The sequence below is a fragment of the Anser cygnoides genome, chromosome 14 (assembly GCF_040182565.1).
Source record: "Anser cygnoides isolate HZ-2024a breed goose chromosome 14, Taihu_goose_T2T_genome, whole genome shotgun sequence".
Taxonomy (NCBI): Eukaryota; Metazoa; Chordata; class Aves; order Anseriformes; family Anatidae; genus Anser; species Anser cygnoides.
In genome coordinates, this window is record NC_089886.1 from 12,208,380 (window position 1) to 12,235,612 (window position 27,233).

Sequence of the window (27,233 nt, forward strand, 5' to 3'; positions counted from 1 at the left end):
AAATACGGAAAGGAAGGAAGCAAAGAAGCAAAGACAGAGGGAGGAAAGAAACGAAAGTTGGTTAGTAGTGAAAGAAGGAAAGAAGACGTCCAGAAGAATCTAGGGAAGCAAGAAAGGAAGCAAGAAAGAGAATGGAGTAGAAGCAAAGTAGGAGGAAGACAGGAAAAACAAGCAAGTGAGGAAGAGGAGCGTCCGTCGGCGTGGTGCGTGCAGGGCTGGGAGCCGGTCGGTGTGCGGGGAGCGGCGTCTGGAGCGCAGCGCTGCGGGGCTGTTGCCCCCTCGTTAGCGCTGCTGTCTCGGCCTGTGCTGGGCTCGGTGGCGGCGCCGTCGCCGTGGTGTGTCCCGCGAGTGCCGGGGGCGTCCCGCGAGTGCCGGGGGCGTCCCGCGAGGCGGGGGCGGCGTCGCTGCCGTGCTGGCGGCGGCGGGCGCGAGTGAGGCGGCGGAGCACACGGTGTCGCTGCAGGCTCAGGAACGGCGCGGGAGCGGCGGGAGGGCGGCTCCGCCCCGGGGCGGCGGGAAGGGCGGCTGTGCGCGCGGGGGGGGAGCGGCGCGGGGCGGGCAGGAGAGCGGCGGCGGCGGCGGCGGGAGCCGTGCGGGGCGCGGGCGGCGGCGGCGGCCATGGCGGTGTGCGTGCGGGCCGTGGTGCGGGTGCTGGTGCTGCAGGCGGCCTGGGCGCTGGGCGGCGGGCAGGTGCGCTACTCGGTGCCGGAGGAAGCCAAGGGCGGCACGGTGGTGGGTCGGCTGGCGCAGGACCTGGGCCTGGAGGCGGGCGAGGCGGAGGCGCGGCGGCTGCGGCTGGTGGCGCAGGGCCGGCGGGCGAGCGTGGAGGTGAGCGGGGCGAGCGGGGCGCTGGTGGTGAGCTCGCGGCTGGACCGGGAGGAGCTGTGCGGGAAGAGCGCGCCCTGCGCCCTGCGCCTGGAGGTGCTGCTGGAGCGGCCGCTGCGCGTCTTCCACGTGGAGGTGGAGGTCACCGACATCAACGACAATGCCCCGCTCTTCCCCGCCGCCACCAAAAACCTCAGCATCCCGGAATTAAATACCATGCCGGGGTCCCGCTTTCCGCTGGAGGGCGCGTCGGATGCGGATATCGGAGCTAACGCGCAGCTCTCCTATACCCTCAGCCCCAGCGAGCACTTCGCTCTGGATTTGCAGCGGAGCGATGAATATCGAGAGTCGTTATTTCTGGTGCTGACGAAAGGTCTGGACCGCGAGTCTCTGGCCGAGCACCGTCTGTTGCTGACAGCGAGTGATGGGGGCAGGCCGTCGCTGACGGGCACGGTGGAGCTGGTGGTGTCGGTGCTGGATGCGAACGACAACGCGCCCCAGTTCAACCAGTCGGTGTATAAAGCGCAGGTACTGGAGAGCGCAGCTGAGGGGATGTTGGTGGCGCGAGTGAGCGCCACAGACCCGGACGAGGGAATGAACAGTGAAATAACGTTCAGTAGAAGCAATACCTTTCCATCCGGAGGATTAAACCTGTTCGAATTAAACCTGCATTCGGGGGAGATCCGTCTCCGCGGACCTTTGGACTTTGAAGAAGTCCGCTTTTACGAATTACAAATCGAAGCGCAAGATAAGGGGACGCCCCCGTTGTCGGGTCACTGCAAGGTGGTGGTGGAGGTGTTGGACGTGAACGACAACGCGCCCGAGGTGTGGGTGACGTCGCTGTCGGTGCCGGTGGCCGAGGACGCGTCGGTGGGGACGGTGGTGGCGCTGCTGAGCGTGTCGGACCGGGACTCGGGGGCGAACGGGCGGGTGCGGTGCGCGGTGTGGCCGCCGTCGCCGTTCGGGCTGGTGGCGACGTTCGCGGGCTCGTACTCGCTGGTGCTGCGGGAGGCGCTGGACCGGGAGCGGGTGTCGGAGTACGAGGTGGAGGTGCGGGCGGAGGACGGCGGGGCGCCGCCGCTGCGCGCCAGCCGCGGGCTGCGGGTGCCGGTGTCGGACGTGAACGACAACGCGCCGGCGTTCGCGCAGGCCGTGTACACGGTGCTGGCGCGGGAGAACAACGCGGCGGGCGCGGAGCTGGCGCGGCTGTGGGCGCGGGACCCGGACGAGGCGGGCAACGGGCGCGTGAGCTACTCGGTGGCGGAGGGCGGCGCGGGCGCGGGGTCGGGGTCGGGGTCGGGGTCGGGGTGGCGTCCGGCGTCGAGCTACGTGTCGGTGGACGCGGAGAGCGGGCGGCTGTGGGCGCTGCAGCCCCTGGACTACGAGGAGCTGCAGGTGCTGCAGTTCGAGGTGCGGGCGGTGGACGTGGGCGAGCCGCCGCTGTGCGGCAACGCCACGGTGCAGCTCTTCGTGGTGGACGAGAACGACAACGCGCCGGCGCTGCTCCCGCCTGCCGGCGGCGGGCCGGGGCCCTGGGCTGCGGGCGAGGCGTCGTCGTCGTCGTCGTCGGCGGGGTCGCTGTGGGCGTGGGCGGCGTGGGGGGCGCCGGCGGGGCAGGTGGTGGCGAAGATCCGCGCGGTGGACGCGGACTCGGGCTACAACGCGTGGCTGCGCTACGAGCTGTGGGAGCCGCGGGGCAAGGGCCCGTTCCGCGTGGGGCTGTACAGCGGCGAGGTGAGCACGGCGCGGGCGCTGGAGGAGGCGGACGGCCCGCGGCAGAGGCTGCTGATCGTGGTGCGGGACCACGGGGAGCCGTCGCGCTCGGCCACGGCCACGCTGAGCGTGTCGCTGGTGGAGGGCGCCGAGGCGGCGCTGGCGGCGGCGGGGGCGGTGTCGGCGGGGGCGGGGCTGCGGCCGGCGGCGGGCGCGGAGGGCGGCGCGGCGGCGGCGGCGGCGGCGTCGGCGACGAACGTGTGGCTGGTGGTGGCCATCTGCGCGGTGTCGAGCCTGTTCCTGCTGGCGGTGGTGCTGTACGGGGCGTCGCGCTGGGCGCCGCGGGCGGCCGTGCTGGCGGGGCCCGGGCCGGCGACGCTGGTGTGCGCCAGCGAGGTGGGCAGCTGGTCGTACTCGCAGCGCCAGAGCCGGAGCCTGTGCGTGGCGGACGGCGCGGGCAAGAGCGACCTGATGGTTTTCAGCCCCAACTGCCCGCCGCCGCCCGGCCCCGCGCCGAAGGAGCCGCCGCAGGAGCCGCCCGCTCTCCTGGACACGGTCAGTGCCACTCGCCCTCCTCTGCCCCTTAATCTTGCCCGCTTTCTCTCCCTCGTCTTCTCCCTCTTCATTGCCCGTGTCCTTGCTCTTTAATCTTGTCCTCAAGAGCCCTACTTAGGAGTTGTTACAAAGAGTCTACCAGACATGGTGGATTTAGTACCATTGGAATATTTTTCATTTTTTGTAGCTGACATTGATAGGAAGGGTGTGTGAAAGCTGGAGTGATCCTTGGGGTGGGAAGGGAAATCATGTAATCAGGTGGAATGTAGCAATGGCAGTGAATGGGACCTGGCCGTTTCCTGATGTGAGCGATGAACTTGAAAAGGATCTGCATTGCATGCCATAACAGAAGAAGAAGAGATGCCTACTTGTGTTAAGACCACACGTCTCAGAGTGGCAGATCGTGGGTGTCTAAAGCAAAGCCTGAGGCAGAATTGTCCCAGAGTGTTGCTGTGGAAGACACTTTCCCAGGCTCCAAGAGACACGATTTGAAGGACTTCCGTAAGTGGAGACAATATGTTGTGTTGAAATGGTCTGGATGTCATTTGAGATATATGCTAGTGTGTATATTGCCTTTCTTTAGTTGTGACTTCCTCGTTCTCCTCTGGGACATGTTGAATGAGAAGGAAAAACTTCAGGTATCACAGAGCAGTGGACCAGGAAGTGGAGTGGGTGATTTCCCTCGAAGGCAGGGATGTGTTTTCCTTGTGTGGAGGCCTGGAGTTTCGTTAGATGAGATTGCAGAGGGCCTTGTCTTGCGCAGGTCAGAATATGTCAGAGGAAGACATTTTGACTCCCTCCCTATCCTGCTGTTGCATGGATTCTGTGTAGCGTTGCAGTTGCTTGTGATCACCATGTCTCCGCTCTGTGCAAGCCATGCTTGTGTCCCCCATCTCTTTTTATGCTCTTTGAAAATATACCGACGTTTTCACTCTCTTTACCACCAGAAAGTAGTTTGTAAAGGGGAAGATGCATCTGAAACCATGTTATACTTTTTCCCTTTATGAGTATGCCACTAGTGTGCTTTGTAGTACAGAGGTAGAAGAGCACAGCCAGAGGTCAGGGCAAGAAAGAAACTGGTTTTGTGCATCAGGCAGGGTGTTTTCTTTGAGGATGGTTTCAGAGGATCTGACTGTGCCAGTTGTATGCATTCTGCAGTGACCGGCCTCGCTTGTGTCCTTGGAGTGCTGGTAAATGTGCTGTGATTGTTTCCTTGTGCCTAGCTCATGCTCATTACAGCTGGATGCAGTTGGTGGGGTGTCTGATGCTCACAATACAGCAATGTTGGAGTCTTGCTCCTTCACACACAGGCCTTGTAAATAAACATGAGATAGGCAGGCACCTTTGGTGTCTGTTCTACTCGTTCTTCTTCCATTCCATTGCTGTTGGTTTTCTGGACTTACAAACCCTTGATGTGTTATCCCCTCATTATTATTATTATTATTATTATTATTATTATTATTATTATTATTATTATTATTATTTTCTTTTTTAATTTTCTCATCTGTGTTGACAAGCATCCAAGAGGTCCTCAGCTCCTTATTTGGAGCATCTTACTGAGGTTAGTTGTTCAGTATCTGAGGTTTTCTCTGACAGAATAAAATCAATGCCGATTTTGCTTCAAGCTGTCATGACATGAGCTCCACAAACGCTGTTTCTTTTTGTTGTGCAGCATTTACACCTGAGATTGCTGAAGGAGTTAAAGACATGAAGAGTGGTGATGGTGGTCCTGCAGGCACTATTCTTTGTCATTCAGTGTGCCCTTGAAACCTTTCTAACGAAAACGTCTTTGGTTGGTTGGTTGTTGTTTTTTTGGGGTGGGGACCTTGTGAAATCTTGCTATCTGTGGTTCCAGAAGGGTGCCTGAGACTAGATCTGCTGGAGTTGTGATGTTGACACTTTACTCAGAAATGCATTCCAGGGATGCACGTGGAACAATTCTGCTCTCGTCTTTGCCTGATTGTGGCCTTTTGTTCTTGACCAGAGAAATGGTTTGACGTATGGTGTCCTGATTTCATGTGGTTTTAAAAGTTGGCATTCACAGCCACCCCCTTCAGAAGCCCCAGAACACTTCACGGCAAGAAGAAGTAACAAATACTTGCATAGGGTTGATACCATCCATAAGAGTGCTTTGCTTGTCAGCATCTGGGGCGTTCTTTCACAATATGAAATGAGCACCCTTTGCCTTTCGGGCTGTCACACCATCACCTTTAGAAATACGGTTCCTTACCCACCTCTTACGTTTGCATCTGAGATTGTTGAAGCACAGAAAACTGGAATAGTCAGCTGCAGAGTGTGCTGGAGACAGTGTCTGTGTGATTCTGTTTGTATGTTTCTTTGTGGTGCTTTCATTGATGGAAAGGTTCTGCAAAAGCCTTGGGGTGTGGCAAGCAAGTGTTGTATCTGGTGCAGGTGAACATGTCAGTGGCGCTGAGTAGGACCAGGCCATTTTGGATGTTCCCAGGGTGATCTTGAGCAGGGCAATCTTGCCTTGTGTTTGCTGATAACTTGTTGGAAACTGATGTCTTCCTGGAATGGCCTCCCTTTTTGCAGTGGAAGTGAATTCTGAGGACCTTAAGGTACCTCGTGCTGAAGGTAACACATGGACGTCTGTGGTTCCTTTGCTGAGAGCAGGACGAACACTGCATTTAGATGAGGCTGGTCAGAGCCTCATCCTGTCAAGGTCTTTGTGTCTCCAAGGAAGGCTATTTGTGTCAATCCCTGGCCCAGTGTTCCAGGGCCTCCCCAGGTTCTGTGTAGAGTTTTGTTTTTGTCTGTCCACTTGGTTTTCCTTCATCTCAGTCTTCTGTACCATAGGCCTGGCTTTGCAGCAGTCTGGCAGATGGCCTTTGACTCCTGTGTTTTTGAGCATGAGGAGTGGCGGCTCCATCAGAAGCTGCTGTAAATGTTGCCCATTGATCCAGCTTTCTCCATTTCCATGTGAGATTGCAGAGCCAGTGCAAAGCCTTGAGAGTGCCATTTGTGCAGGGGGGAAGAGCCTGACAGTGGTGGGAGAAGGTGAGGCTCTGCAGAGGGTGATGCTCAGAGGTGGGTTTGGAGCTGGATTGTGTTGGTGGGCTGGAGGATCGTTGAAGTGTTGTGGCACTGATTTTTTGAGTGGCATGGAGAAGGGGCGAGAATTTTGCAATGGGCAGGATGGTATTGAGTAGGAAATGAGCCTTGTGTGTGGGAAACGGTGATGCTGGGTGGAAACTGGAGTGTGGCATTGACCAAGAAGTGGGGAGGAGGGGTAGAAGTGCTCTCCATGTTTACAATGTTGACAGATCTTGTGTTTCAATGACTTGGAATGGGATCCTTTGGTTCTCTTCTCTCCTGCATGATGACTTTCTGTGTGATAACTGTGTGACAGAGAGCAACGCAAACTCTCCCATGACTGGGGAACTTTTGCTGGTCTTGATTTCTGTACAATCCAGCTTCCCTAGAAACCACTGAAGACTTTAAATGAGAATTTCCCTTTCAAACCAATTCTCCGTCGTTGAATATATTCCTTTTTCTGAGCAAGCAACTACTGATGCTACAGGTCAGTCATTCATATGCAGAGTATGTGTTTGAGAGACAGAAGTATGTATTTTTTGCTGTTTAGTTTTATACCCATTATGCTGGATGGACTGAACATTGCCTGGGGAATGCTTGTAGGTTTGGAGCATTCTGGTGAGCGTGTGGGTACCAATGGGGAGAGCAGTTTCTCCCAGTGGCAACAGTCCCTTCTGGTGTCTGCCTGGAGTAAGAAATAGAGGCAATTTCTAAGGAGACATGATAGGGTGGGTGTAATCTTTGTGCACTTGACTTCCCCCCTGTGTCTGTGCACCTGCATTGTTGGCCTCAGTGGAGACGGTGTGTCTTTTGCAGCACGGCTCATTCCCAAATCGTGAACGCGCGTATGGGAGCAGTGCGTGGTGTCCAATGATTTCAGAGGTGTCCCACATCTGAAGGAATTTTTTCCGTCCAGCCTCCCCAGAAATCTCTGATAACTTTCAAAGAAACTGTTCTTTACAAGCCATTCTCCTGTCGTGGAAGTTCTTTTTCTAAACAAGCAAGCACTGATCCTACAGGTAAGTGGCTTGTACTCAGAGAAGATGTGTTCAAGAGAACAATGCGTGAAGTTTTGCTGTTTAACTGCAATATGTTTATGTTGGATGGACGGAACATAGCCTGGGTAAAGGCTGTAGGTTTGGAGCAGCAGAGTCCTGCTGCCTAATGTTTTTACTTTCCTCTTGTTTCCCCTCTCAGTGTGAGCAGGTGGCACGAAACACATGCAGAGGAGGGACCCTACTGTGTTTCTCTGGGGGGATGTGTTGTTGGTTGAGGTAATTTTTCAGTGAAAAAGTAGTGGTGTTACCTTTGAGGGTTTGTTTCTTTGTGTGGTGGTTGGCTCACGTTACAGATGAGATTTTTCTGTTGGGAGTAATTTTCCTGGGTCCTGAGGATCTTGCTGCTGGATTGTTCTGGCAGTGGATGTGTGCCTGAAAAGCAAAGCAAGAGCTCGCCGTTCAGCATGTGGATGGCAAGTGAGCCCCAACTAATAAAAGCATCTTCCTTGAGGTGTGTGGGAGTGTGACAGAGCTGTGGTTGCACTGTGCTTTTCCCCATTTTTGGAGGATTTATGTGCTGGGGGTATGAAGTGTTTGAGTTGCCAAATGAGACTCACTCGAGCTGTTTGGAGTCTTTGGAGCCTGTTTGCAGTGCGCATCTGAGTCTCCTGGTCTGTAGCAGCCCATGCAGAGGAGAATGAGTTTCTGGAAAACTAATTCCCAAGGTGATGTGGCCTTGTGAGGTCTGAGGGATGCTGTACATGCCTTACGGAAGGCAGTGAGGAAGAGCAAGGAAAGGTCTTGCCTAAGAACATACGAAAGCTTGATGGGAAGAGTGATGCAGGCATTTGGAGAGCATTTTCTTAAAGCAGGGAAAAATAAAAAAGGAAGAGGAGGAAGAAGAAAAGACAGGGAAGGAGGGAAAGGGAAAGGCTCTGAAGGCTAATGCAGGGAAGGGAAAAGTGAAAAGTGAAGTGGAGAGGAACAGAAACTAATGGACAGAAAGATAGAAGGAAAGAAAGGAAGCAGGAAGATACTGTAAGAATGAAAGAAGGAATTGACAGAATGAAAGAAGGTACAAAGATAGAAAGAAGTAAGGGACAGAAAGAATGAACGCAGGAACACATTGAATGAAATAAAAGCATAACAAAAGAATTAAGCTAGATATAACTGAAAGAAATTTCAGAGAGAAGGAAAGAAGTGAAAGAAGGAAAAGGGAGAAAGAAGGAAAGAAGTATGCATGCAGAAGAATGCATGCAAAAAAAGAATGCACGCAGAAGAATGTATGCAAGGAAGAAGCAAGCCGGAAAGCAAGCAAGACAGAGAATGGAGTAGAAACAAAGGAGGAGAGAAAAGAGAAAAAAAGGAATGAAGCAAAGAAGCAAACGGGAGCCTCTGGTGTGTGCAGGGCTGGAAGCCGGTTGGTATGCAGGGAGTGCTGGCTGCACTGCAGTGAAAGTGAGTGAAAGACTCACCTCAGCTGTGTGGAGGTCTTGCAGCCTTGTTTGCAGTGCGCATCCATGTCCTCCGGGGTGCAATGGGTCATTGAGAGGAGGAGAGTGATTTCTCTGGAAGAGTAATCGTCCTCGTGAATGCTAAGGGTTGCTGTACAGACCTGAATTGAAGGCGTTCTGAGTAGTTCTGAGGGACGCACTACAGGGCTCAGCCGAAGGTGGTAAGGAAGAGGAAGAAGAGATCTTGCCTCAGAGCATGTCTGAGCTTGACTGGAAGAGTGGTGCAGGCATTTGGAAAGCATTTTGATAAAGGAGGAAAAAAAATGAAGAGGAGGAAGAAGAAAAGGAAAAGAGGAGAGGAAGAGAAGCAGATGGGTAGGAGGAGTGAAGGAAAGGAAGGAAGCATGAAGAATCTGTAGGATGGATGAAAGAAGTAAGAGAAAAGGAAAGAAGGAACTGAAAGGATGAAAGAAGGAACTGGAAGAGAGGTAGAGAAATAATGAAGAAAGAATCTGAGAAAGAAAGACAGAAGGAAGAAGTCGAGAAGAATGCAGGCAAGCAAGAACCAAGCAAGACAGAGAGTGGAAGAGAAACAAAGGAGGAAAGAGCAAAGGAAGGAAGGAAAGGAAGCAAGAAAGAAATGAAAGGAAGGAAATTTAGGAAAATACGGAAAGGAAGGAAGCAAAGAAGCAAAGACAGAAGGAGGAAAGAAACGAACGTTGGTTAGTAGTGAAAGAAGGAAAGAAGACGTCCAGAAGAATCTAGGGAAGCAAGAAAGGAAGCAAGAAAGAGAATGGAGTAGAAGCAAAGTAGGAGGAAGACAGGAAAAACAAGCAAGTGAGGAAGAGGAGCGTCCGTCGGCGTGGTGCGTGCAGGGCTGGGAGCCGGTCGGTGTGCGGGGAGCGGCGTCTGGAGCGCAGCGCTGCGGGGCTGTTGCCCCCTCGTTAGCGCTGCTGTCTCGGCCTGTGCTGGGCTCGGTGGCGGCGCCGTCGCCGTGGTGCGTCCCGCGAGTGCCGGGGGCGTCCCGCGAGTGCCGGGGGCGTCCCGCGAGGCGGGGGCGGTGTCGCTGCCGTGCTGGCGGCGGCGGGCGCGAGTGAGGCGGCGGAGCACACGGTGTCGCTGCAGGCTCAGGAACGGCGCGGGAGCGGCGGGAGGGCGGCTCCGCCCCGGGGCGGCGGGAAGGGCGGCTGTGCGCGCGGGGGGAGCGGCGCGGGGCGGGCAGGAGAGCGGCGGCGGCGGCGGCGGGAGCCGTGCGGGGCGCGGGCGGCGGCGGCGGCCATGGCGGTGTGCGTGCGGGCCGTGGTGCGGGTGCTGGTGCTGCAGGCGGCCTGGGCGCTGGGCGGCGGGCAGGTGCGCTACTCGGTGCCGGAGGAAGCCAAGGGCGGCACGGTGGTGGGTCGGCTGGCGCAGGACCTGGGCCTGGAGGCGGGCGAGGCGGAGGCGCGGCGGCTGCGGCTGGTGGCGCAGGGCCGGCGGGCGAGCGTGGAGGTGAGCGGGGCGAGCGGGGCGCTGGTGGTGAGCTCGCGGCTGGACCGGGAGGAGCTGTGCGGGAAGAGCGCGCCCTGCGCCCTGCGCCTGGAGGTGCTGCTGGAGCGGCCGCTGCGCGTCTTCCACGTGGAGGTGGAGGTCACCGACATCAACGACAATGCCCCGCTCTTCCCCGTGAAAGAGGAAGCGTTTAGTATTGCGGAATCGTCGCTGCCGGGGTCCCGTTTCCCGCTGGAGGGCGCGTCGGATGCGGATATCGGAGCCAACGCGCAGCTCTCCTATACCCTCAGCCCCAGCGAGCACTTCGCTCTGGAATTACAAAAAGAGAATGAACGGAACATCGTACCTTACCTTGTATTAAAGAAATCTCTGGACCGCGAGTCTCTGGCCGAGCACCGTCTGTTGCTGACGGCGAGAGACGGGGGCAGGCCGTCGCTGACGGGCACGGTGGAGCTGGTGGTGTCGGTGCTGGATGCGAACGACAACGCGCCCCAGTTCAACCAGTCGGTGTATAAAGTGCAGGTGCTGGAGAACGCAGAGGAGGGGACAGTGTTGGCGCGCGTGTGTGCCACGGACCCGGACGAGGGAAGTAACAGTGAAGTGACTTACAGCGCGACGAAGTTCACTCCCCTGAGTGGAAGAGATTTGATTACCGTTAATCCACAGACCGGCGAGATCCGACTCGTCGGTCCCCTGGACTTCGAAGAAGTCAGTTTGTTTGACTTTCGCATTGAGGCGAGAGACAAGGGGACGCCCCCGTTATCAGGACACTGCAGCGTGGAGCTGGAGGTGTTGGACGTGAACGACAACGCGCCCGAGGTGTGGGTGACGTCGCTGTCGGTGCCGGTGGCCGAGGACGCGTCGGTGGGGACGGTGGTGGCGCTGCTGAGCGTGTCGGACCGGGACTCGGGGGCGAACGGGCGGGTGCGGTGCGCGGTGTGGCCGCCGTCGCCGTTCGGGCTGGTGGCGACGTTCGCGGGCTCGTACTCGCTGGTGCTGCGGGAGGCGCTGGACCGGGAGCGGGTGTCGGAGTACGAGGTGGAGGTGCGGGCGGAGGACGGCGGGGCGCCGCCGCTGCGCGCCAGCCGCGGGCTGCGGGTGCCGGTGTCGGACGTGAACGACAACGCGCCGGCGTTCGCGCAGGCCGTGTACACGGTGCTGGCGCGGGAGAACAACGCGGCGGGCGCGGAGCTGGCGCGGCTGTGGGCGCGGGACCCGGACGAGGCGGGCAACGGGCGCGTGAGCTACTCGGTGGCGGAGGGCGGCGCGGGCGCGGGGTCGGGGTCGGGGCCGGGGTGGCGTCCGGCGTCGAGCTACGTGTCGGTGGACGCGGAGAGCGGGCGGCTGTGGGCGCTGCAGCCCCTGGACTACGAGGAGCTGCAGGTGCTGCAGTTCGAGGTGCGGGCGGTGGACGCGGGCGAGCCGCCGCTGTGCGGCAACGCCACGGTGCAGCTCTTCGTGGTGGACGAGAACGACAACGCGCCGGCGCTGCTCCCGCCTGCCGGCGGCGGGCCGGGGCCCTGGGCTGCGGGCGAGGCGTCGTCGTCGTCGTCGTCGGCGGGGTCGCTGTGGGCGTGGGCGGCGTGGGGGGCGCCGGCGGGGCAGGTGGTGGCGAAGATCCGCGCGGTGGACGCGGACTCGGGCTACAACGCGTGGCTGCGCTACGAGCTGTGGGAGCCGCGGGGCAAGGGCCCGTTCCGCGTGGGGCTGTACAGCGGCGAGGTGAGCACGGCGCGGGCGCTGGAGGAGGCGGACGGCCCGCGGCAGAGGCTGCTGATCGTGGTGCGGGACCACGGGGAGCCGTCGCGCTCGGCCACGGCCACGCTGAGCGTGTCGCTGGTGGAGGGCGCCGAGGCGGCGCTGGCGGCGGCGGGGGCGGTGTCGGCGGGGGCGGGGCTGCGGCCGGCGGCGGGCGCGGAGGGCGGCGCGGCGGCGGCGGCGGCGGCGGCGGCGACGAACGTGTGGCTGGTGGTGGCCATCTGCGCGGTGTCGAGCCTGTTCCTGCTGGCGGTGGTGCTGTACGGGGCGTCGCGCTGGGCGCCGCGGGCGGCCGTGCTGGCGGGGCCCGGGCCGGCGACGCTGGTGTGCGCCAGCGAGGTGGGCAGCTGGTCGTACTCGCAGCGCCAGAGCCGGAGCCTGTGCGTGGCGGACGGCGCGGGCAAGAGCGACCTGATGGTTTTCAGCCCCAACTGCCCGCCGCTGCCCGGCCCCGCGGCAGAAAACGGTTCTGCCGAGAAGGGACCTTCGCTCTCCCCATACTCTTCAGGCGCGGTAAGTTGCCCGTTGTGTTTTTATTTTTTTTCCCACTTCTGTTCTGTTTTCCGATGATATTTCACGGCAGGCTGATCATTAAAACGATGTGCTTGTGGAAGGAATTTTACAAGGATTTTCATCCCAACATGGTTTCTGGAATCCTGTTGGTTACTGGTGTATAGCATTTCTGTTCGAGAGTGTTGAAGGACTGCAGTCCAGGAAGAGTTGGTCTGGTGGTGACTGTCTGAGAGTCAGAGCCATGTAGTACTCCTGGATGTACCCTTAGCTTTTGCTTTAGACACGTGTTCGTTGTTCTAAAAGCGAGTGCTCTACTGTTTAGTGTGTTCTGTACGCCTACATGAATGTTTAGTAGAATTTGGAGAGCTCCATTCTTTTTCGTGAGAGGCTTCGTGGTGATCTGTATTCCTAGTTTTCTAAGATATCTTTTTCCCATTGTACGGCATCGAATGCTGATCGTACGAATTAGCCGTTCTGTCATTTTTCTTGTATTAGAATTCTTTTGCCTGTCCAAAGACCCGTTTGTGCGTGCCGAGGAGCTTGGTGGTTCCCTCAGGATGAGTACCATCACAGTATTTATTATTTTTAAAATCTCCTGGCAATATAGTAGTGTTTATGTATGTTGTGTCTGTATGCGCCAATGTACTCTGGCTATTGTTTTTTTTTTTGTCTTCGGAGCTCTCACTGGGTGGTGGGCTTTGGTAATGTTAGGAAGCTGATCTACGTGAACTGAGTAATATGCGGTGTGATGATGAGGTAGAAAATTAGGTGGACGTGGTGGAGAATGGTCTGCCTCTGGAAGTGTGTTGAAAAGTAGGGAGAAGTGAGACATTGGATGCTTTAATTCAGCATGGAGAACTGTTGGAGGGAAGGGTGCCTCCCAGCCTCACTGTGCCTTGCTGTCATTGCTCTCGTTGCTCTCTTTCCTGTCTGCCCTTTGTCCATTCTTTCTCTTTCTGCGAGTCATACAGGAGTGTCTTTTCTTCCCCTTGATGTGGTTTCGGTGCTGTAGATGGTTCTATGAAGCCCTTGTTTAGTCAGTTGCCATCATATTAGCACCTGTATATGAATGCTCACATGATCGTTACTTCTGTTATTTCTGATAAAGATGTGGGTGGGCAAGGGCTCTTTCCTTTTTCCTTTCCCAATTTTATTTTCTACAGAAGTCTGCCGTGAATGGGGAGAAGCAGAGGAAAATTTGTGATTGATGTGACAAGTGGAATCCTCCACTTGAAAGCATCCTAAAAGGCAGATGTGTTAGAAGTTGAGTGTGTTTTCTTGGGATTGTTGTCCAATCTAATTCTTCATATCTTTATTTCCTCCCATTCTTCATAGTTCTCCTGCTTTTGAACCATGTTTGAACATGGGAAAGTGTTCGTCAAAGAGAACCTGCTTTGGGCATCATGCTGGCATTCTCTGAAAGTCTTCCTGGTCTCCTGTTTTGTAAATAATTTAATTAGGGTGGGAACAGCTTACATACAAAATTCTATTTGAAAGTCAACTTTGCCGTTCTGTCAAGAGGAATGAAAGAGATTGGTTTCTTCTGTGTTATCATAAGTCTTACCCTTTTGATTGGCACTGAGGCTAGAGCTGACATATCCATGTCACTGTTTCCCTATGCAAAAGATGTCATTTCATACCCCTAAATGTTTGGTTGCAGTTCAAGCACAGTCACTGTTGAGGCAACATTGTTTTCCTCATCTGCTCGGCTTGGTGGTGTCCTTGATGGAAAATCTTCTGCCATTTACCCACCCAGGTGGTCTGCATCATAAACTCTTTCTGTAGTTCTTGGCAGGTGCCCTGTTTATTTACTCAGCTGCATGGGTTAATAGGTCTTGCGATGTTTGTAATATCACTCGACATGAGTTTTTGAGACCCCTGAAGGAGGCATTAAGTGTCATGTGTCCCGGCAGAATTCTTTGCCTGTCTGCAGTATTGACCTTGGTCAAGCTCTTGGTCAAGATCTTAGTCAAGCTCTCAGCTTTGGTCTTCCTGCCATCTGTGTAGTTAATCATAACTCTTAGAGCTTCCCTTCATGTTGTATGGAGTGTCTTCACTTGTGTATGCTTTACTGTCATGCTGGTATCCCAGTTCTAATGCCCTTTTTCTTTTGGCTGCTACAAAGTGCTGGCTTTCAGCGTTTTCTTGATCAGAACTCTGTCCTCCTCCTCTTGGATTCTCCTCTGGCTTAGTGATGATGCAAGGTGAGCATAGTTGGTACTCCAGGCTCTTCTCTGTTGGTCTTGTGTGGCATAATATATTGTGTTTAAGTGGCAAGGTTTTGATGCGGGGGGACTGCAGTGATGTCCTCTGTGAGAAGAATCCAGAAGCTGCCCCATGTTAGCTGGCTCAAAAGGGACCCACCACTGTTCAGATCTGAGCCATTAAGGGACTGTGAAGTAATAGCCTAAGGTGACTTGGAAATCAAACAGATAATCACATTTTAAAGAAAATGTATAGCATTGAAGAAGCTGTAAACTTCTTCAGCTGAAGAAGGGTGGAGTGTAGCTGCACTACCTAAACGTTACCTAGGCCTCCCACCTTAGATATTAATCACACTGGGGGACCTGGTGTGCTGACTCTAAGGAACAGTATGGAGTGTAGAGAAGAGTGAAGATGCTGCAGCTAGGCTCTGTGACAAGATGGGAACCGATTGTTCTTGTGCACACCAAGACTGATAAACACATTTGCTACCCTGAGCCAACAACCTGTCATGTTTTTGACAAAATGCTGTACTCTAGTGAACTTTGCTCATTATAATATCATTATAATACCAAAACACATCTCCATCCCAAAAGGTACCCGCCTCCAAAGTGGGACCACCCCTCACTAAGCATGCACTCTGAATTTCTCAGAGCCTATACTTTTAAACAAAAGCGAGAAATCTTTTCACCAATCACAACCAATATATGCATGACTAGAGTCACTCAAGCTCCACCTAAAAGACAGAAAATAATATAAATTGGTTTAAGAGAGAGGGGATGTGAGAGAAGATAACATTGTAACTTCTGGGATCAGTTCACGGGCTGAGTCTCTCTTGTCCCCTCCAGTGGGGGGGAAATGAGTGGTGCTTATAGGCTTTACAAATCGAAGCGGGAGACAAGGGCGTTCCGCTGTTGTCAGGGCACTGACGTGGAATGAGAAACAGCCTTACAGACACCAAGGTCAGTGAAGAAGGAGGGGAAGAGGTGCTCCAGGTGCTGGAGCAGAAGTTCCCCTGTGGCCTGTGAAGCAGGAGTTCCCCTGCGGCATGGCGGAGCAGGCTGTCCCCCTGCAGCACATGGGGTACCAGAGTGGAGCACATCTCCACACTACAGCCCATGGAGGAGCCCACAGTGGAGCAGGTGGATCTGACCTCAAGAAGGCTGCGGCCTGTGAAGAAACTCCACCAGAGCAGACTCTGGGCCAGAGCTGTAGCCCATGGAGAGGAGCCCATACAGGAGCAGCTGGTCTGGCAGGGGCTGCTGCCAGTGGGGGACCCATGTTGGATGCCATGGTACAGACCCATACTTGGAGCGGTTTTTGAAGAGCTGCTGCCTGTGGGAAGCCCGGACAGGATCAGTTTGGGAAGGACCGCATACTGTGGGAGGGACGCCACGTTGGAGCAGGGGCAGAGAGTGACCGTGAAGGAGCATCGGAGACAAAGTACTATAGACTGACCGCAGCCCCATTCTTTGTTCCCCTGTGCCACTCGGGGGGTGGCAAGAGGAAGAGGGTAGAATGGTGGAAGAGGGTAGATGGGGGATGGTGTTCTTAGTTTGTTTACTTTTTTTCTCATTTGTCTAACTTGCTGGTAATAGGTAATAAATTTCTCCAATCTCCCTGTGTTGTTTTGCCCATGACGATAATTATTGAGTGATCTCCCTATCCTTATCTCATCCCTTGATCCCTTTCCATTTTGTTTTCCCCCTCTTAGCCTTTGGGGAAGGGGAGTGAGAGAGCGGTTGTGGTGAGGCTCAGCTGGGTAAAACCACCACACATAAATAGGTTTGTGAAATACTACAGATTTATTGTGGACATGGAAAAGATAGGAGAAATGTTTCATGTTAGCCCTTTGCAAGCAAGGGGTACATGTACTTTATAACACAAGGTACTTAAGGGCAGAAGAGCATGAACTATGGTAGGTGTGAAAAGCGTGCAGTGATATATCTCTGTTAGGCAAGATGCATTGCTGGAGGTCTGTATTTTGGGTGACTGAATACATATGTAGAAACAACTCAGTTATTAGTCCTGACTCTGCAAATTCCATCTACCTTGCAGAAGTAGTTTTTGTATTGCTTCCTTTTTTCTTCCCTGAGAATACTTTTTAAAAAAGGGTTATTTTGTGTTTCTGTGTGTATTTGTGAATGTTATGGCGATCATGTGAATAGGAACTGGAATGACACTTGAAACTCCCAATTCCCCCTGAATTTGCCTTTCTGAGGAGATGTGTTGGGAATTGTAAGAGCCACTCTGCCAAATATTGTTGACTGTTTCATTTCATAATTTGTGCCCCTTGGCATGACGATGGGTAGCTTTCTTGCAGTTGCTTAAGATGAGGTTTACCTGGCAATTACACCATGAGGGTTCAAGTTTAATTTTTGTTTCCTTCTTCATAGAAGTGGATACAAGAACACTGGCAATACAAGCTGTGATTTAAGCTTAAGGCTGGAGAAAACTTGCTTGTTTGTCTAGTTCCATTTCGCTGAAATCATGATCAGTGATCCCTGAAAATATCCCTTAAAACTCCTGACAACGGAGACCCAGAGATGAATCAATAACTTTATCCTAGCCATGTGGATTCAGGTGTATTTGAACATGGACTATCAACAGACATATTTGTCATAATTGGTAGCATTTGATTAGCATTTGACGTCTTTGTTTTGCTTTGCCCTGATGTTATGACACTGGTGTTTCTGTGCTAGACCCGGCAACTGGCTACTGTGTGAAATTGTCTGTTTCATGTTGCTGCTTGGCCTTTGTGGTGGGGATAGCAGCAAGCATCCGTAGCTGTGTAGGGAATGGACCCTGAAGTGTTCATCTCAATGAGTGAGGTGGGAGCATGGGGAGAGGATGTCAGACAAGCTGTACCTTTGCAGAGCAGTGGTGCAACCCTTCTGTGTTGTCTTTTGTTCCGTGATGTGTGGCTGAGTACTACTGAGAGGCATCCTGGAAGGGCTTGCTGCTATTGGTAATGGACTCATTTAAAGGCTGTCCTGCAAGCACCTGCCTGCCTAAAAAGGTAAGAACCTGCTATTTATTGTGCAGCTCCAAGTGAGAGATGAAACTCGCAGGGAATGCATTACTAAGGTTCTTAAGAGTTGTAGAGAGCTCTGTTTCCTTGTGCTATTTCTCTTTTCTGAGAGGATTTATGCCATATGAGTTATGTTTAGACTGTCATGGGGGGACTGGGGAGTCATCGATGGAGTTGTAAGTCTTTGGAATTTCTATGCATTGATGGTTTCTTAGGTTGGACCTATATCTCAAAACGCAAAACCATTCTGCTGGAGATGATGGATGGAGATACTCTTTGTAATACGCTGCCCTCGCTGTACTGTTTATGTTTTGAAAGCGAAGGGGTGTGTATGGGATTGCACAGCAACATCACTGTCATAAAGCCTTGCCAAAGAAAGCATTATCTGCTTGTTTTCAGCGTTGCTGCACAAGTCAAAAAAACTACTTCCATGTGAAAACGTGTTCTTTCCATGGATGGAGGCCCGAGGCTACCGTCTTGTTCTGTAGAGGAAAGAGCTGAACTCTCTTTGCAGAGAAAGCAGGAAAGAAGGAGGCCAAGTTACGCCTCATCAGGAACACACAGGGTGTTTTGAGTGAAGATGTTCCCAGGTGTGATTCCTGTGTTAATGGAGGCATTTAGGAAACATTTTGGCAAGTATAAAGCAATTACAGTGCCTTAAGGAAAAATAAAAACAAAAGACAAAATGAAAAAAAGAAAAAAAGAAAAAAAGAAAAAGAAGAGGGAAGAAGAAGAGGCCAGCTGCCGTCGGAGACGTTTTCTGCGGAAACCTTCCGGTGCGAAATCCCGCAGCGTGTTGGCAGAACGGGAGCGGCCACGTCCCCATCCTTCGGAGAGCCGCCGCGGGAGGAAGCCGCTGGCGGGAGAAGGAGCCGCGATCGGACACAAGGTGCCGCTGTCGGCCGCGAAGGCGGTGTGAGCCATCAAGAAGGCGGCGGCTCCACCCCGAGCCTGTGTCACGGCTGCCGACAGCGGGCGGGCGGCGGAGGGAGCCCGGATGCGGAGGCTGGTCCGGGTGTGCCGGGTCAGCGGACTGCGGTTCGGCGGCGGGGCGGCGGGAGCCGTGCGGGCGGCGGGAGCCGTGCGGGGCGCGGGCGGCGGCGGCGGCCATGGCGGTGTGCGTGCGGGCCGTGGTGCGGGTGCTGGTGCTGCAGGCGGCCTGGGCGCTGGGCGGCGGGCAGGTGCGCTACTCGGTGCCGGAGGAAGCCAAGGGCGGCACGGTGGTGGGTCGGCTGGCGCAGGACCTGGGCCTGGAGGCGGGCGAGGCGGAGGCGCGGCGGCTGCGGCTGGTGGCGCAGGGCCGGCGGGCGAGCGTGGAGGTGAGCGGGGCGAGCGGGGCGCTGGTGGTGAGCTCGCGGCTGGACCGGGAGGAGCTGTGCGGGAAGAGCGCGCCCTGCGCCCTGCGCCTGGAGGTGCTGCTGGAGCGGCCGCTGCGCGTCTTCCACGTGGAGGTGGAGGTCACCGACATCAACGACAATGCCCCGCTCTTCCCCGCCGCCACCAAAAACCTCAGCATCGCGGAACTGTCGCTGCCGGGGTCCCGTTTCCCGCTGGAGGGCGCGTCGGATGCGGATATCGGAGCTAACGCGCAGCTCTCCTATACCCTCAGCCCCAGCGAGCACTTCGCCCTGGACGTGAAATCTAAAGGCGAGAACAAAAATTCTGTAGCACTCGTCTTAATGAAATCTCTGGACCGCGAGTCTCTGGCCGAGCACCGTCTGTTGCTGACGGCAAGTGACGGGGGCAGGCCGTCGCTGACGGGCACGGTGGAGCTGGTGGTGTCGGTGCTGGATGCGAACGACAACGCGCCCCAGTTCAACCAGTCGATCTATAAGGTTCGGCTGCCGGAGAGTGCGCCGCCAGGAACTGTGTTTCTGCATCTAAAGGCGACAGACAAGGACGAGGGAATTAACCAGGAGATCTCTTATGGCCTCAGCGAGGCAGTTTCTGATAAATTGAAGGATTTGTTCATAATTGACAGAGCATCAGGGGAAATGAGGACTGCAGGACAACTGGATTTCGAGGATGTTCAGTCGTACGACCTGGAGGTCGAAGCGAGAGACAAGGGGACGCCCCCGTTGTCAGGACACTGCAGCGTGGAGCTGGAGGTGTTGGACGTGAACGACAACGCGCCCGAGGTGTGGGTGACGTCGCTGTCGGTGCCGGTGGCCGAGGACGCGTCGGTGGGGACGGTGGTGGCGCTGCTGAGCGTGTCGGACCGGGACTCGGGGGCGAACGGGCGGGTGCGGTGCGCGGTGTGGCCGCCGTCGCCGTTCGGGCTGGTGGCGACGTTCGCGGGCTCGTACTCGCTGGTGCTGCGGGAGGCGCTGGACCGGGAGCGGGTGTCGGAGTACGAGGTGGAGGTGCGGGCGGAGGACGGCGGGGCGCCGCCGCTGCGCGCCAGCCGCGGGCTGCGGGTGCCGGTGTCGGACGTGAACGACAACGCGCCGGCGTTCGCGCAGGCCGTGTACACGGTGCTGGCGCGGGAGAACAACGCGGCGGGCGCGGAGCTGGCGCGGCTGTGGGCGCGGGACCCGGACGAGGCGGGCAACGGGCGCGTGAGCTACTCGGTGGCGGAGGGCGGCGCGGGCGCGGGGTCGGGGTCGGGGTCGGGGCCGGGGTGGCGTCCGGCGTCGAGCTACGTGTCGGTGGACGCGGAGAGCGGGCGGCTGTGGGCGCTGCAGCCCCTGGACTACGAGGAGCTGCAGGTGCTGCAGTTCGAGGTGCGGGCGGTGGACGCGGGCGAGCCGCCGCTGTGCGGCAACGCCACGGTGCAGCTCTTCGTGGTGGACGAGAACGACAACGCGCCGGCGCTGCTCCCGCCTGCCGGCGGCGGGCCGGGGCCCTGGGCTGCGGGCGAGGCGTCGTCGTCGTCGGCGGCGGCGGGGTCGCTGTGGGCGTGGGCGGCGTGGGGGGCGCCGGCGGGGCAGGTGGTGGCGAAGATCCGCGCGGTGGACGCGGACTCGGGCTACAACGCGTGGCTGCGCTACGAGCTGTGGGAGCCGCGGGGCAAGGGCCCGTTCCGCGTGGGGCTGTACAGCGGCGAGGTGAGCACGGCGCGGGCGCTGGAGGAGGCGGACGGCCCGCGGCAGAGGCTGCTGATCGTGGTGCGGGACCACGGGGAGCCGTCGCGCTCGGCCACGGCCACGCTGAGCGTGTCGCTGGTGGAGGGCGCCGAGGCGGCGCTGGCGGCGGCGGGGGCGGTGTCGGCGGGGGCGGGGCTGCGGCCGGCGGCGGGCGCGGAGGGCGGCGCGGCGGCGGCGGCGGCGGCGTCGGCGACGAACGTGTGGCTGGTGGTGGCCATCTGCGCGGTGTCGAGCCTGTTCCTGCTGGCGGTGGTGCTGTACGGGGCGTCGCGCTGGGCGCCGCGGGCGGCCGTGCTGGCGGGGCCCGGGCCGGCGACGCTGGTGTGCGCCAGCGAGGTGGGCAGCTGGTCGTACTCGCAGCGCCAGAGCCGGAGCCTGTGCGTGGCGGACGGCGCGGGCAAGAGCGACCTGATGGTTTTCAGCCCCAACTGCCCGCCGCCGCCCGGCCCCGCGGCAGAAAACGGTTCTGCCGAGAAGGGACCTTCGCTCTCCCCATACTCTTCAGGCGCGGTAAGTTGCCCGTTGTGTTTTTATTTTTTTCCCACTTCTTCTGTTCTGTTTTCCGATGATATTTCACGGCAGGTTGATCATTAAAACGATGTGCTTGTGGAAGGAATTTTACAAGGAGAGTCCAAGCCATGTAGTACTCTTGGATGTACCCTTGGGTTTCGCTTTAGAGACGGGTGTTTGTCGTTCTAAAAGGGAGTGCTCGACTGTTTTGCGTTCTCTGTATGCCTGTGTGAATGTTTAGGAGAGTTTGCATAGCTCCATTCTTTTTCATGGGCTACTTTGTGGTAAAAAGTAGGGAGAAATGAGACATTGGGTGCTTTAAATTAGCATGGAGAATTGTTGCAATGAAGGGCGCTTCCCAGCATCACTGTGCCTTGGTGTCCTTGCTCTTTCTTGTCTGCCCTTCTTCCATTCCTTCTCATTCTTCGAGTGGTTCAGGAATGTCTTTTCTTCCCCTTGATGTGGTTTCAGTGCTGTAGATGGTTCTGCGAAGCCCTTGTTTAAAGATTTGCGATCGTGTTCTCACCTGTGTGTGAAATCTCGATGTTGAGGGTATGAATTAGCTACTCTTTTATTTTCCTGCATTCGAATCCTTTAGCCTGTAGAAAGACCCATGTGTGCATGTCGAGGAGCTTGGTAGCTCCCTCAAAATGACTGTAATCTGGGTATTCATTATTTTTGAAGTTTGCTTTAATGAAATTTGGTTTTACGAATTGCTGTGTGTACACTGTTATAAGCGAGACCACGCAATTTTCTGGTCTATCGAAGATAATTTGTTAATTAAGTAAGCAGGTACAAGCAAAACAGCGCTGGGCGGCTGGGCAGTCTCCGCTCCACCACAGCACGCAACTTTCCCTTTTCAGTGTCGCCGTTTTATAGCATCCAAGTTTCGGCTTGTCAGGACTTGTTGAACCTTCTGAAGCTGCGCAGTTCGTTGTTGGGGGTCGTTGTTTTTCTTTCAATGATCATGCGTTGTGCTCGTGTTCAAGGGGGAGGGTAGTGAAGCGGCAAACAGTATTTCACAGAGTCTTTGTTTTACCAAGGATGTTTATCCAACACCCCCTCCCCACTATCTACTTGCTTAGTCTTCCCCCTTATCAAGGTCGTAAATTGCAAAACCTTATCTTCCAGCAGATTCTCTGAATTCCTTTTAAAGACAATGAACAAACACCTGCTAATTTATCGCATACACCAATTTTTATGAAGTGGTCCATATGCATCAATGCTTGGTAGGGATTTTTTGGACTCTGTTTTTTTTTTTTTTTTTTCTGGCCTTGCTATGCCTCTCCCCATGACTTGACCCCACTCTCAGAGCATTGTGGCCTCTGTTCTACACTGTGCTCCTCAGAAACGTGCTGTGAAAAATAAGGTCGAAAATCGTTCCGTTGCCGTTAGTTGAAAGAGGAAGAGTGACTGAGGGAAAAGTTGAAGACGGAATTTCTATATGCGATATTAAGTAGCATAGAGATGATAGGATGAAAAGTTTTGCCTTTCCCGGCCATAGGCTACAAGAAGCTGGGAAACGCTGATACAGCTAGAGAGAAGTTCTCAAAATTTGTTTCCAGATTGATTTCCCTATGCAGAGAGAGTGATTGTTTACTTACCGTGTTGTTTTAATGTCATTATCAAAGGGACTTATCCTGGCCGTGCACTGATGGCACTGGTCAACTCTTTCCTCATCCAGACCAACTCCAAAGTACTCCGTGTGATGTGTGAAATATTAGGGTTTCTTGCTTGATGTTAGAAACGGGATACGACTTCTGCGGGGAAGCTCAAAAATCGCTTATATCTGATTTAATTTTCATTTTAGTTTAAAAATGCGGTCCGTTGGGCTGCTAGAGCAGTAAAAACGAACAGTACTTTGATATCACTCTCCTTGTTATGCTTTCAATTTGCTAAAGACGTGCGTTTGGATAATTACCATAGATCTATTGACAATTTCTTTTGATAACTTGTATTCTGTTGGGCTTTCTACTACGCGAAGGCGGTGGACTACAAAAAATAAAATCGCTGATCCTTGATCCGGAATTGACGCGGATGTTGCTGATAGGTGTATCGAAATCCAGTAAAGAAAACTGAAAACTTCGTGTCGTTTAAAGAAACAGAAAATCGTAGGAGTGGCTTATCCCGCTGATCCATTAAAAAGTGTGACCGAGTCCCTCGAATTTTTGTTTCCTTCCTGCATCTGTTTTAGATCTCTTAGTAGGGACCTTGAGTTCTTTGTGTATTTGGTGGGGATTGTGTCTGTAAACTCCTTTGGTCACATCTGGCAGCTGATGCATATAAAGCAAAGAATGGATGATAACCTCTTGAGCATGTGTGAGCTGTCTTCATTTGTCTGTGAGCGAGGCTAATCCCAGGGCTGTACAACAGTCATTTTTTTCCTTAAATTTTCTTTTATTCGCATGGATGTGATAGAAAACAGGAGAAGCAAACCGCGATCTCCTAGAGGAGAATCCTCTAGTTTAAATTGAATCAACTGGTTGAGCTGATTCAACCATTCGTTGAGTCAACGGTGTAAAAGGATACAAAACCACAGCTCGTTTCCCTGGGCTATGGTTAAGGGCGATGTGGAGTCTCTTAATGCCGATCATTTGGCTTTCGTATGGTTTCTCTTAATTTCTCTGACTGCACTAATGAAATGAAGATCTGAACGAGATTTGCTGTAGACGTACACTGGCAGGAAATATTTCGGGATTTCTTTTATAAATATATACTAGTCTTAACTTCAGAAAAAAACGTCACGGATGCTTTTCCTTCGTAGCCTCGTCGGGGAAGGAGTCGTTAACAGAAAGCACAAGAATATCCCGTCTGTTTCTTGAGTAAAAGGCTTGTCAGTCGCTGCAAGCCCAGGCTCTCATTCCTCATTCCCGCCGCACGTTGTCCTGGAACGTGGTGCAGATTAATCTCTCAGGCACGGCACCGTCATGGTGGGCGATGACCGTGGGTGTGTGAGGGGCAGCTGGGGCAGAGCTCAGAGCTGGAGCTGGGCGCGGTGCAGAGCTCGTCCGTGGGCGGCTCCGGGAGCGGAAGAGGGCGGTGGCACGGTAGCTGCCGCGCTCCGCTGTGCTGGCGGGAGGCAGCTTCGCAGCCTTAGGTCCCTGCATTTTGCGGGCAGGGAAATGCCCGACGCAGCTGTAGGAGGAGCTGCGAGAGACGCCGGGTTCTCGGCTCGGAGCTGCTCTGCCGCACACGCGAGTCCGGTCCCTGGTAGCCGCCTCTCCCCACCCCCGGCATCTTCCTCCAAGCGCGGTCTCTGCCTGGGGAAAGTAAACCAGACTCTGCCCTTGGATTCAGTAGACGAGTTCTTGTTTGCTATGTAGCGAATAGCACGTCGTGAGTCCGTGTTTCTGCAGCTTGAAGTGGATGATGAGGATGTGGATAGTGAGGATTTTCCCGGGGTTCACCGAAATCTAGAAATCCTCTGCGTACGAGATAATTCTCCCCGGCTCATTTCAGCAATCGCCGCTCCCGCAGTGCCCACGTAGCACCTGCGAGCTCCCTCGGCTTGCTGAAGCGCATCTCGACATCGCTGGCCGCTCAGGCAGCGCTCAGCTCCTGCCTCCGCAGGGGGCGGTCAGCCCTGCGTTAACAAAAGCCGACCAGCGCGGGGCTGCAGCGCGTTGCGGAGCGGCTCTGCCCGCCCCGACCGCCGGGGCAGGGAGCTTGCCGGGGGGGCGGAGAGGCGGCTGGGCACTGGAGTCGGATCAGTCCACGCGGGACAGCGCGGGGTGCCCGCTGTTTCGGGCCGCTGGGGGCATCGCCATCCTTGCGTTCGTGCCTGCCCCGGGGAGCCCCCGTAAGAAAGGCGATAGCAGCGCCCCTGCCCCTCCGTCGGCAGCCGTTGTCTGCCTGCTCCGCGCCGGCGATTTGGGCTCGGTCCGAAGAGCTTCCCCTGGCTTCTGGCCCCGGTCTTCCGCAGTCCGCCGGCAGATTCTCTTCTCCGTCGGGCTACGGGCTTTGCTCACGCTCCTGTCCGGGCGGAGATGAAGGCTGCGGCTGCCTGTACAGGACAGCTGCCGGCGTGGCGAGCTCGCCCGTTCCCCGCCGAGGACAAACCGCAGGGCTGTCGGTCCTTCCACCTCCCCGGCGGCTTCGGCCCCTTCTGCTGTCTCCCGACCGGGACTCAGCTGCCTGGTCCGCGGCTAGCACCAGCGGGGCCCTCGGTTCTGGTGGGCATCCCTGGGATTTCCCCACGGACCGAGCGGGCCGTGTCCGTGTTCTGCCAACCTCCCTCCTGTTCGCCCTTTTTTTTTTTTTTTTATTGGTCTTTGCTCGCTTAACGGTTTCTTCTGACCGCTACCATTGTCCCAGGCACAACGTGCACGTCTGGACGAATGACGTCTTCTTGCTGGGAAAGGAGGTGATTGGCTGAAAATATAAAATAGGGCGCGACGGAGACAACGTAAGGGATGACCGGGGCTCCGAGGCGGGGTAAATGCAACGTTGCAGCCGCCCGCCGGGAGGAGGGACGTGAGGGAAGCGCGCGTCGGGGGCGGGAAGTGGTGGGAGGGGTTATGGTGAGCGAGGCCCCGAAGGTCCCGCAGCATGCCCTCCGGGTGGCAAAAAGTTGAATTCTTCGGCGATTCGGGTCGCTCAGCTGTCAGGGGAGGGCAACAGAGAGCGGTTCAGAGGTGACAGATGGAAGGCAAACGTGAGATCAGAGGCGAGGGGTTTAAAACAGTGGTTACGTTATCCTCTGTGGTGCCAAGGGTAAGTGTCTACGTTAAAGGCATTTAGTCTGGCTGACGTTCGAATAACGTAATTAGGATAAGCGACCGGATATGAAGAGGAGACCTTGAAATTAGGAATGATGAAAACCGTGAAAATTGTGTTAGGAGGAAGGCTGGCAAAGCAAGCACCATGGCTGGCTGTTGAGACACATGTGCTGATGAACGAAGCTGCCCGACTACTGGGGACATCACTGTCCACAGCAGAGTACAACAGCACAACGGGTGCCAAAATATTAAAGCAGGGCCGAAAGGTTTTAAAAAAAAATTAAAAAGGAGAGTTGAAGGCAGGTCACCATAAAGTCTTGAAGACAAGCATTAGGCAACATTGAAAAGGACTTGAGACGTAGCAGAAAGCTGAAGAAATTACCTAGGATGGTAAAAGAATAGTAAATGAATGAATTAAAGCCAAAATCGATATAGGCTGCTAGATAGTTCTAAACAGGGGGGTATATCTTGGAAAGATGCAAATCTACAATTACTTTGACTGATTTTGTCCACTGTTCATTAACCAGTTTCTTCTAGCACTGATGGTATTTCAGGCACCAGTACACATAGCCACAGTTGGTTATTAAAATATTAGATTTGTTTTTTAATGTACCTTTGAGTGGGTCTGCATGTTCAACAGGGGGCTCTTGGACCCAAAATTCTTGGGTTTGCAAAATCAGTCACATACTGGTTACTACAGTCTGTGTTTTACCTGTGTGTGCAATTGGGACACCAACACCCGCCTGGCCCAGCCTTCCCATGTGGATTGGTTTATCTTTGTCACTGGCCAATGCTAACAGAGGTTATAAGTATTTCCTTTAACTTTAATAGGTGTTAATCCATTGGGTCAGGGTGTTTATAACGATTGTGTATCACTACAGAACAGTAAGAACATCTTTTTCATATATGGTAGAGGACATCTTGGCAGGCAAGATATCTAGAGAAAATTTGGGATGTGGAGGTCTTGATGACAGTTTTAGAGTCACTAAGGGGGAATTGGGGATTTCTGCTGTTAGCAAGCAAACAAAAAAAAATCAAACACCAAGGTAAATAGAGTATTATAGATATTTACATTATGTGCTGTATCCAGTAGTCCCTTGACAAATTTACATGGTGTGTAAAATAAGGTGTGTGCACACCAGCCTCACAATTTCTTCACTCAGACCCCTGCAGCTCTAACAGAGGCTGTATAGTCAATGCAATAAAAGGAAAATGCAACATTCGGGCACTCCCAGGATCATCGGGAGTTAGAAAATGATGATAACTACAGATACTTGTGCTGGGGCTGACCGAGGCTTGCTCTGGTGCTGACAGGATAGAAACCTCAC

The 27,233-nt window shown here is 54.7% G+C and overlaps 2 protein-coding genes across 3 annotated transcripts in view; both read left to right on the forward strand.

Annotated features, from left to right (window-relative positions):
- The first annotated feature begins 549 nt into the window (after positions 1-549).
- The window catches only part of LOC106049464 (protocadherin alpha-C2-like), a 110,371-nt gene continuing 83,687 nt past the window's right edge, over positions 550-27,233 (forward strand). The window contains exon 1 of one of the 2 annotated variants that reach the window (XM_066977208.1): positions 550-3,093. In XM_066977208.1, the coding sequence (XP_066833309.1) occupies positions 619-3,093 (2,475 nt within the window). In that variant the 5' untranslated portion in view covers positions 550-618. Of the gene's footprint in view, positions 3,094-18,324; positions 21,188-27,233 lie in introns of those variants that run through there. The other variant, XM_066977207.1, reaches the window with a different exon arrangement.
- On the forward strand, positions 9,832-12,430 carry LOC136786390 (protocadherin alpha-2-like). The gene has a single exon (XM_066977210.1). It carries the CDS (start codon positions 9,878-9,880, stop codon positions 12,413-12,415), a length of 2,538 nt encoding a protein of 845 aa, XP_066833311.1. The 5' UTR covers positions 9,832-9,877; the 3' UTR covers positions 12,416-12,430.